The following is an 11,415-nucleotide window of genomic DNA, read 5'->3' on the forward strand; positions in this document are numbered from 1 at the left end:
CCTTCACAACTCTCAGTAGAATTCACACAACGCCTCCACAGCAGCGTGAGCCGGTGCCAATGCTCATGCTGCTATGGAGGCACTGTACGTGCTCTGCTGGGGACAATAACGCAAGGGGATGAGATTTACTCTAGTGAAAGGTGAAATTTCAAGTAGGTATGGACACTACAATGTACTTTTGGCTCTGTGGGTAGGCGTATGTGCGTGTGTGTATGTGTGCAGTATCGGGGTGCTTGGGGCTGGTTGACCGGCACAATGAAATGGCTGATGTCATGCCTCGCAATTCTTAGCAATTTGCCGAAATATTTTTGTTTGTTTTTTTAAAAAGAAAAATGCATGAAAAATGAAGCGCTATCTCTGCGCTGCAGTGGCACTGCTCCTGGGCGCGCTGGGATCTGAGGGAGCGCCAGTCTTGCCGGTCCTTTTGCCGGCAGGAGAGGCCTCCAATAGGAAGCCGCATGATCATGCTGAGTCTGTTCATTTTTATTCTAGGCGCTTAGTGGGATATGAAAAATTTGTACGGGATTGCGTCAAGGGCAGAAGACACCCTTTCTGTCCTCGCGGATTCCCGCTTACGGGCTTGTGGTTTGCTGCTGCGATTGTAACAACGTATCTCCTGTTTCGGTGTTTCCTCTCCCTAACCTCCACGACAAGTTCCAATGTCCATCGTTTGCTCTCCGCAGCAGAGGGAAACGTCAGCGGCGATAGCTGTGCTCCTTCTCACCCACAGCAGCAGCATCAACAACAACAACCGCACGGGCGCCAAGAGCAACTTCTGTGGATTCAGGTTCAGAAGCAGTTTACATACTTGTCGGTGAGTACGGAAGTGGCTGCCTCCTTGACACCGGAGGAACAGCAGTCCATTCGGGAGGCGCTGAAGCTTTTGATTTCGCTGCACAAAAATGCATTACGCAAAGCAGAGGCTGCTAATGCGTTCAAAGACTCCCTACAGGAGGACAAAGCTGAACTGAATAGGCTACGCAGCCTGCTGAAGCCAGGAGAGCCTGACACGAAAGAAATTGTGCAGCTTGACGCGGATATAAGGGGCGACATGGTGTCGCTACAACAGTACATAAAGGATGCTGAAGATGCACTGGACAGGCTACGCACCGTAGCCTTCAACCAGTCTCAGCACGGCTGGAAGCTGTTGCTGCTAGCGGAGCGTCAGGTGCAGCAGCAGGAGGAGCAGCAGCAGCTACAGCAGCAGCTGCAGCAGCAGCTGCAGCCGCCGCCGCCGCAGCAGCAGCAGTCCGTTCTAGCTGCAGCCGTCGATGCAGTGGTAGCTGCAAACATAGTGCTGGGCTTCCGGCCGCCTCCTTTAGGTATCACGGATGCTCGAGTGCGCCATCAGATTGATAAGATCGTAAGCAGGCAATGTGAGGAACTCAAAACTTGGGACAGGGTTTTAAAACAGCCCAATATCGTAGAAGGGCCTCAGAGTACGCTACAACACAAGGTACGTGTAATAGAAAAAACAATTTATAAAGCACAGCAACTGGCAAAGGGGTTGGAGCAGCTGCAGTTGAGCCAGCAAGCTCAGATCCTCCGGACAATGGGCAGCCACGTGGAAAATCTAAAGCGCTCCGTGGAACGACAGCACAAAAAGCGTGAAGAGCAGGATCGGCGTCGCAGGGAGCGGATGCAACAGCGGCACGATGCACTGGAACTGCATAGTGAAGCGTATACAGCAGCAGCGCAACTGGCCGCTACGGTTGAAAAGGCTGTAGCTGGACCTCCCCTAAGTTTGGAAGATAGCACGCAATTGGAGACCCTCTACATGAAACTAGCTAGCGACCTGAGAAATGCAGAGGCGCTCCATACTGAACTGCTGCGAGGCACTGCACCAGGCAAGCGGCTGGCGGAAGCTATAGCTGCTGCTGCCCCCCAAATAAAGCATCTTAAAGATTTTTTCTACGAAATATGGGGACAAAGTCTGAGCACAATGGCCCAAGATGTGGCGATGGCGGTAACGAAGTTGACGACTGCCCATATAGATCTCGAAGAGGAAGCGATAAACCCTGCAGCAGAAGCACCACCTCCACAATCATCAGGTGGTGCAGCTGCAAGAGTTTTCTCTCGTAAGGAGGAGAAGGCCTTGCTCGCGCTACAACGTGTGCTTGCTCATTTTCCGGAGGGGAAGGAGATGCACAGTCGGTTGAGTGAGTTAATAATGGCGCACAAGCCAGAGCCAAGCCTCATTGGGAAGTTACAACAGCTGCAGGGGGCCCTCGATACCGCCAAAGCAGCAGCAGAACGCGTTACAGAGTTGCTGATATTCCGTTGTCTTGTACCCCTCGATCATGCAGCGGCAGCAGAGGCACAGGCGAAAAAGGACCTGAGGAATCTGCGGGATCAGCAACGAGAGATAAAGGCAGCCGGAAGAAGCTTGTCCAAAGATGATGTAAGGGAGAAGGAACGGCTTGAGGAAGCCCTTGAATGTGCATCGGGAGAGAAACGATCAGCAGCAAAGAAAGTTACAGCGACGTTGGACGCCTTCAAAATCCTTGCCATGCCGGACCAGGTGATTGGGGCGCTGCAGGATGCATTGACTTCTGCAAGGGCTCCCCTTTTCCATGATCCTCCTGTTGTTCCTGCACTTCGGCGTGTTCAATATGCAGGCGCTGTTGTGAATGTTGGACTCCCTGCAACACAGTTCTTAGGTCTTCCATCCGCTGCCCCTGTCAACGTGGGGGCAAAGGGTAGCCATGTGCACCCTCCTGCTGCTACTGGTGGTGCTGCAGCCGTTACCCCTGATTATCGTCAAGGTTCACCTGCGAGTACCCTAGGCAGGAAAATCCGAAAGGAAGGCCATGCCGACGGTGGCAAGAGCCCGCTGGGCTCTGTATCTTCTCTGCTGACTTTACTTGGAAACCCGGCTGTCGAAGAAGGAGCCTCTTTATTTGAGCTATCTCTAGTAGATGATCATACAGAAGACAAAAAACCGAGCCAGACCGTAGCGCCTGCTGCTCTTCCTGTGCAGGAAGCCAAGCCCTTGGACACACAACGCCGAAGACGTGCAGACAGCGCATCCCGCACTACCAACCCACGAAGACGGATGCCACAGCAGGGTACTGCCGGCGCAGCAGCGGCGTGTGGAGAGAAGGTCAAAGTAGGGGAGGAACGCATGCCGAAGAGTTCGAAGGGGTTACAGCGGTGGTGGAGTCAGGACAGGCTCCCGGAGTTTAAGCTAAAAGAGGCAAGTAAGGGATCTACAGCACACATGGCGATGTACGGGTCCTTAGGGGGACTTCAGGATAGGAATCCACTGAAAGAAGGAATGCTGGAAAAGACAAAAAGCCTCGATTCTTCTCTTGCACAGAACGTCATGATGAGTGGGCATTCCACGGTGCCCAAACAGAAGAAAGCGAGCACCATCAGAAAGGCGTTTTCCTTCTTGGCCCTCAGACGTCCGACGGGAAGCACGGACACCCTCCGCGCAAAAGCGGCATCCGCAGCAGCAAGGGCAAAAGCAGCGAAAGCAGCAGCAGCCGCTTCTGAAGTAATGGACATCAGCGTGAAGGGCGCAGGGATGCAGCAAGAGACGGTGGAGGTGACTCACGAGTATTGGGAGAGTGGTGAATCGAAAGGCACGAAAAAGAAAAAGAGCCCTGTGAAAGTGCCGAAATCCAGCAAATCGGCACAAGGAGGCACACTCCGCTGAGATAAAACCGTCTTGAGTAGCAGCAGCAACACCGTCAATAATGGCGCCAGCAACAACAGGTCTAAACCCAAGTTTGTCGTTGTGCAACGGTGTATTTTGTGAAGAGCACAGTCATCAGTCCTCGTGGTAGGAGTACTGTGGAAATATGCTTCAACGGGCAGAGGACTAGAGCCCAGGTAGCTAGCATTGTATGCGTGTTTGAAGAGAAAAGCTGACGACATGGCCAACTGAAACCGCAGGTTCTGCTGGCTTCATTTTGTTTTGGCACCTAGTAGATTCTTTCTGCTGCACTCTTCTTGGGTGCAGCAGCATCAGCAGTTGGAGCAGCCGCATCAGCAGCTGCAGCAGCAACTGGATTCAAGGAGTTCGGTGTATGAAGGTTCTTTGCATTTGCGTTGTGGGATCTTACAAGAGGGAATCAGAAGGGTTCAGCTCCAAGTTTGATGTTTTCCGTAGCGACCTTGGTTTTTTCCCTCTAGTCTGCCTGTGCCACCGGGATTGTGCGTGGGCCTTGTGGCTGTGTCTTTGTATTCGTTCCCGGGTGCTCGTGCACACTCTAGAAGGGCTGAGAGCAGCTGAGGAGTTGTGGGAAAACACAGCATACTTAAGGAGAAATGCTTGCTTTGCTGCGTCTTGTAGAGTTTGAAAGCCAGCAAGCCCTACATACGACATAAAATATGAGGTTAGGTGTGTGCGCTGCGTGTTGGTGTACGACGAACCTGCGACCATGCACGCAAGTTCGTGTTTGCCAGCTGCTAGTTGCCCCAGTGTTTGCCAATTCATAAGGTGTCTGAAAATAGCTAGAGCGGGGCATTTTGTCCCTCAGGATGATTTCCGCGCATCCCGTGTTGGGAGAGGCCTGACGCGCCTGGAGCAGCACGTGAATGCTGGATAGCCGTCGTACCCAGCCGGTGCTCGCAACAGAGCTCAAAGGAAGTCATGCAATGAAGACACAATGCTGTGTAGGTGAAAACAGCAGTTAAAGGGTATTGTAGACATTGAGTGGGATGTGGCTGCATCCGCGGGCTGTATGAAGAGAGAGGAACCACAGGGAGCCAATATTTGCTCAAAAATGGCACCGACGGATATCGACACCCACGCCAGCAAATGTAGAAATGTGGGTACAAGTATTGTTTGCATAGATATCGCAGTTGCTGCACCTGGACATGGTGGTGGTCAAAAGTGTGCTTTGGCTTGTTTGTTTTTGTTGGAATGGAACAATATTCACTTGCTCCGGTGGCAGGTGCTTTTCCAAACAAAACTCTTTGTCCCGTTCCAGCTCTTAGCGCTGGATTCTTACATAGGGGCCCGGCTTTCCTTATGCGGCTTCCTTTTCGGTGTGCTGTGATATGCGGCAACTACTGTTGCGTGCTTTATAGTTATAGACAGACATTTTTGCCCACTCACTTTTTCTGATCTCTATTATTTTTGTAATTCACGCCTTCTCTTCCCTGCCATCTCACTTTCCCAAACATTGTCTTCCGTAAGCAGCAGTAACAGCAAATAGCGCCCTCCACGATGAGGATCCAGCTAGCTAACTAAGGAGCTTGTTAAGGTGTGTTTGGACCAATGAGCCCAGGGCGTAGCGAGCGACCACAGGAACTGCCTGTACTATCGTTGCAGCTAGCAGAAGCCCCTGACTGCACATCCCCGCGTAGCATTGGCACCGGCAGCGGCTCTTCCTATTGCGGCTTCTTGTTGGTTGTGGAACAGAGCAGCGCAATGAATGCACGTCCTGCATCTGGGATCTGTGTACGTGGAACTCCCAGAACCTGAATCTGCGAGAAACCGAGAAATTCTAGTTACATCAGTTCAACAAAACATCACAGACGTCCGCAAACAGTAGTGAAAGCCATGGTTCTATGACAGAATAAACGAGAGTGGGTTCATGTGTCACAACTAATGCTGCTGATGCACCTGGCCATCGCGAATCGAAGAGGAGTGGTTCTGAGGGGAACTTAGTTTCCTACACTCTACTAAGAGAGATAAGCTTTGCGTCGACTTTTATATGCTGGAATACGTCAAGGGCGTCCCTCCTCCCCCCATGTATTGTCCCATCATGCGTGGAATGCCGGACTGGCATCCGCTGTTGCACCACACTAGCACAGTCGTTCTGCTGTTTCGTGCGCTGAAGGGAGCAAACCAGTGTTTTGTGAATGCCGCTTGCTGCATGTTAAGACCATATATACCATGTTAGTTTGTTGTTTGATCCCCCAGTGTTTATTGTTTGCTCGATACAGCCTCCGACTCAACCTGGTCGACAACACCAAGAATGTCATAAATGGCGCTGTTGGCATTCTTAAAGAGACATCTGTTTACTTCGCTGGTGTCATAGTAGATAGCATTAACATAGGGTACATCTATAGAACATTGTTACTCTAAGTGTCCAGGTCAGAGCCGTTCCATTGGCAATTCAGGTGTGGCCCTTGACAAAGATATTGCAATATGTCCTTGATAACCACACCTAAGCATTTATACATTCTTAAGCATAAACGCCTCAGCTAACCCGGGGACCAACGCCGGGACAAGCCCAACCACCCGTCTAGGCGTTCCATTGTTCAATAGGAAAGAACTTACTAGTCACAACACACGCCAAAACGCACAAGGATTGCACTCTTCGGCGGCTAAGAAAGACATGCATGTGTAAAAAGGTGAGTACAAATACTATAAAAATGCTGAAAGTGAGCCATTCAAAGGTGGAAGCGTTCGACCGAATGACTAGAGCACAACTGTTGACAGAGAGGGAGGCGTGCACCAGTTCTTTGACAGCCTAACAGTCTCAAAAACAGCGGCACGCCACAAATACCTCTGTATCTTTATACTGTTTTATATTGTCAAGTGTCCAGACACTTGACAATATAAAAAAAAAGTATGATAAAAGCTTAGTGAGTACAATGTTTAATCCGCCTCAACTCGACGGGAACGGTGAGCCAACCCGTTGGGCAGTTGCTAGAGGCATGTAGAGTTAGTGAAAGACAACAACACGGTGAATGCGAGGAAGGACCCAAACAAGCCCATGATTAATATTAATTTTGAATTATATGTAATGCAACATTTAATATTAATCATGAACTGTAAAATCCCCCCTTTATGGGGGACCAGTCGAACAGCGGGCTCTGTTGCTTGGGAAAGCATAATGCTGGTAGCCCTTCCCGCGAGCATCGGTCTCGCGTTGCACCTTGAGTGTCTTGCCTGGCAACCATAACAACTTTTTAAGTATTACTTGCGCTAAGAATCCGTTACTTTCTAACTTTATTTTGTTTTTGAGTTGTTTAGAAGGCATACCCTAGGATATTAAGATGGTGCGTTCCATTGCAATTGCTGCAGCAGCAGCGTATCTGACCGTGTTCGTTGCGGAGGGTTCTAATGCTCCCGAGATTTCTCCCCAAGGAGTTTCTTCCATTCCGAGTCATGAAGATGGAGTTTCAAATACAGAACAACAACCTGCCCAGCAGTCACCTGCCGAAACAACATCTACCGAAGCCCGGCCTTCCTCGCCGGTTAGCCTTCTAACATCGCTGCTTCGTCTCGCGAGCTCTGTGATTGCCGCGACCCGGTTCCGGAAGCAAGCTGCCGGAGATTCCCAAGTTAGTGATGGGATCAGTAGAACAGGGGAGCCATCCTTTGGAGAATCTTCAAGCGATGTAGCAGATATAGTAGAAGCCGCTCTAAAAGCAAGTGTCATTCTCCCACCAGCACGTGGCCCTGGTGTTCTGGGTAAAAAGGAGGTGGAAACAAGAACCAGATATATGGAGAAGGTACTTCAGCTTATCGAAGAATGTGAGGAATCAGATGATAAAGTTGCTAGCACCGGCCAAACTCTTGGTCATGTACTGCGCCTGGCAGATGATTGCGCCAGTTACTACGACAGATCTGAATTCGACGACAGTGTTACTCTCCTACAGCTCACCGACTATTTATCTGCATTCGATAAGTTGAAGGATGCCCTTAAGCGCTACCGGGGCACCGACGAATCTTCAGATGATGCAGAAAAAGTTGTAGAAGCCGCTCTAAAAGCAAGTGTCATTCTCCCACCAGCACGTGGCCGTGGTGTTCTGGGTAAAAAGGAGGTGGAAACAAGAATCAGATATATGGAGAGGGTACTTCAGCTTATCGAAGAATGTGAGGAATCAGATGATAAAGTTGATAGCACCGGCCAAACTCTTGGTCATCGACTGCGCCTGGCAAGTGATTGCGTCAGTTACTACGATAGACCTGAATTCGACGACAGTGTCACTCTCGAACAGCTCACCGACTTCAATTCTCTATTCGATAAGATGAAGGATATCATTAAGCGCCACTGGGGCACCGACGAATCTTCAGATGATGTTGAAAAAGTGGTAGACGCCGCTTTCAGAGCAATTGTCGTCCTCCCACCGGCACGTGGTCATGGTGTTCTGGGCCCAAAGGAAGTGGCAACAAGGATCCGGTGGATGCAGAAGGTGCTTCAATATATCAACGAGTGTGAGGAGTCAGGTCATAATGTTGATAGCACCGGCCAAGTTCTTGGCCATCGACTGCGCCTGGCGGGCTACACCCGTGGGTACTACGGAAATCCTCAATTTGACGACAATGTTGATCCACAACAGGTCTCCAAGTACAAGCATCTATTCGGAGAGGTGTTGGATGTTCTTAAGCGTCACTTTCCTACGTGCGCTACCACTTGCATACACCCATCCTGTCCTGTTGCTTAGTTGACGGTTGAAAATGCGTGTTCTTGACGTTGGTTAGTGCTGTGGATTGAGTAGAGTTCGCACCAGATAGGTTGTTAGAGTAGGGGATAGTATAGTCACAGCAACTGCGTAGGACAAGGGAGGAGGGCTTTATTGGATTCTTGCTGCGTTTGACTTGTGTGGTTTTGCAGGGAGGCCTAGTCGGAACAAGATGATTGAGGGAAGACGTTATGAGAAGGGACAATCCTAGACGAATACATGGGAGGGATGCATGGATGTCCTGTTGACACGTAGCAGAAGCCGTTGCCAAGCTACTAGATGCAGTCAATAGTAGTTAGTGCACATGGCAAGGGGGTATACAAGAGTATCTTTAAAAAAAATTCAGGCTGGCGGGTAAATAGAGAATTTAGTATTCTCTGCACCGGTGATGCGGACAGAGAAGCCACCCCCACCCACAGGCACGTTCTTGAATTTGTATTGATTTTTATTGCATGTATATGAGCACAGTGCATAAAGTAGTGCGCACGTGTATGGCGAAAGAAATTATCTTCGCCTCCCAACTTTCTTTGTGACCGCCGTTGGATGCCAATCTGACAATTTTGTTGCAAGCAATTTGAATAACCAATTTTGTATTATATTTCAATTCCCTCTCCGGGAGGCAAGTATGCATGCATGCATACTTATCATGCAGCCAAATAATCCCTTTAGATTATATTTGCCTTACCGCAAATATAATCTACACGAAATTGTGGTCGACAAGAAGACAGAAGAGAAGCTCACACATCACAGGAGGAATCAAAGAAAACAGTCACCGCATCTTCTTCATAAGTGGCCTCTGCATATGAGTAATGGATGCTAGGCCACGACAACGGACTACTTACTGGTCATGAGGAACAACGAGTTCAAGTAAACTATTCTATATCCTTTGCAATATCTTATTAGTTTGTATGCCAGTAATTGGGCATGCGTGGTGCCTTGAAGTACATTCAGCTTCCAGTTTGTGCAGGCAGTTAGGTTGAAATTTCCTGAGGCGTTGGGCAGCCCTCACGGTATAAGGTGCCCTCTGCTCTAGCAAGAGTTCTATAATTATGGGAGCTCCAACTGGTTGTAGTAGATATTCAAGCATAATTCAGACATCTTTCCTTGTGTTCGGGTCTGGGTACTGGCCCGACTCCATATATTCCACGAAGAAGGGCAGCTCTTAGCATAATGCCCTATACCCCCACATTTCCGACACATCTCCCCTGTACTACGTGAATCCTCTTGTATGGAGGGGCATTGATAGGCAACGTGCCCCTTGCCCTTACACTTGAAACAAGGATAAGAATCCCTTCTTGATACTATTCGCCTATCCTGATAATTTCGCCTATTATTATTATTTTGTTGCTCCTTCCTTATTAGGCAAGGGGGATTCAACAGTCCGACGCAGACTATCCAAATACTGCCTGATTCTTCTTCGACGGTCCCATGCTCGTACTAGTGTCCTCAATGTGTCAGCCGCCTCATTGCGCTGACCTTGATGTGTCACCATCAGTAACATAGTTGTTGGTTTTTTTTAGCTAAAAATAAATCAACTTCCTCTTCCTTAGGAAATATTTCTCCCTGATCCAATACTCCTGCGAATTCAGATATATATTTTTCTCCATTTCCCTCCCATCTTAATATAGCTATACGTGCAAGTATTTGTTCTTTTGGGCAGAAAATATCTATCATTGCATGCATAATTTCTTCCCAATTCTTCATATCTTTCTTCATATCGTATAGAATAAACCACCACATAAGTGCTTCTCCATTCATGTATGCACGCATTTTGTTTGCCCTTGTTTCTCCTTAGGTATTCCTATCTGGTCAAGTGCAAGTTGTGCATGACGAAGGAAAGGCATCATCTTCTTCCCATCCTCAGGTCTAAGTGTGGACATAGCTGTTTTGTTATACATTATTGGAGAATATGGTGCCAATTGATGGTTATCTATGGGAGTCCTTAATGGAACTAATAGGCCGGTGCTGCTGGATGCCATTGTACCTACCTACCTACCTACCTACCTATACTCGGTATATGCTCCCTGTATCGAGCAGCTCGCGGTACGCCGTCAATACGATTCTACAATTCTCGTTATAAAACTCTAATAAATACAATTAACAACCATAATTACCATTCAATTCCTTTTATTGTTCGGAAAAAAAACGGAAAAAAAACCTCAGAATAATACAGCTGATGCCCGACCATCCTCGTCGAGGGCGGCGGCTCCGTCTCTCCGTCGCAGCGACAGCGCAGCACTCAGCTCCAAGCAGGGTGCCCGCTGGCGAGCACACTGCTCTAATTTTGCTGCTCTTTTATGTAAAAGTCTTCTAATTCCTTATATATTGAATAGTATTTATTCTTATACATGATAGGATGCCTCTTGAGGGTACGCCTGAGCTCTATTGTAGTGCCTACGCACTACAGTATAACCGTACTAAATTATGATTGTATCTATCTATAGTACCCAATTCTTAGAACATTTAGCAGTATTAATTCCTTTATATACTTAATAATGCCCTAATAATAAATTTATTTATTATTTATTCTCTATACAGTCAATAAGCTACTAGAGATCACACCAGAGCTATATATAGTAGTGCCTGTACACTACAGGTGTTGTATCCAAGGCATTTTTTTCTTGAATATGACCATAAAACTAATAAAACAATTATATTTAATTAATATAAATAATATACATTAATAAATTTAATTAAATACCTAATTATACAACCCTACTCGTACCTCTCCCGTCACATACAACAAACCCCCAAGCCCTGTATTACTACCACCCCCCAAGGAGCGCACAGCCCCAAGGCATGCCTTATAGATCGTATTCATGACAAATTAACTTCTTCTCTTTCTTCTACTTAGTGTTTTCTTTAAAATAAACTATTTTAAGCCCTAAACCCTAAACCCTAGCGACAAAACCCTAAACCCTAAACCCTTGAGCCGAGGGTTTGGAGCCTTCCGCTGTGTGTAGGGGGCCTCGTCGTGACGCATCGCTAAGTTCTGTTGCCTCTTCTTTTGCTGCTTTGTTCTTCCTTTAACTTATTCTTAAT

The 11,415-nt window shown here is 48.0% G+C and overlaps 2 protein-coding genes across 2 annotated transcripts; both read left to right on the forward strand.

The window, feature by feature from the left end:
* Window positions 1-343: 343 nt before the first annotated feature.
* EMWEY_00005590 (hypothetical protein, conserved) lies at window positions 344-3,661 on the forward strand (the record flags this gene model as incomplete). Its single annotated transcript, XM_013478194.1, has 1 exon — window positions 344-3,661. The coding sequence occupies one exon, from the start codon at window positions 344-346 to the stop codon at window positions 3,659-3,661; it is 3,318 nt and encodes a 1,105-aa protein (XP_013333648.1).
* A 3,299-nt stretch (window positions 3,662-6,960) lies between these two features.
* Window positions 6,961-8,535, forward strand: EMWEY_00005600 (hypothetical protein; the record flags this gene model as incomplete). Its single annotated transcript, XM_013478195.1, has 2 exons — window positions 6,961-8,312; window positions 8,526-8,535. 2 exons carry the CDS (start codon window positions 6,961-6,963, stop codon window positions 8,533-8,535), a joined length of 1,362 nt encoding a protein of 453 aa, XP_013333649.1.
* Between the last annotated feature and the right edge of the window lie 2,880 nt (window positions 8,536-11,415).

This window comes from Eimeria maxima, genomic scaffold (genome assembly GCF_000499605.1).
Source record: "Eimeria maxima Weybridge genomic scaffold, Emw_scaff31, whole genome shotgun sequence".
Lineage (NCBI taxonomy): Eukaryota > Apicomplexa > Conoidasida > Eucoccidiorida > Eimeriidae > Eimeria > Eimeria maxima.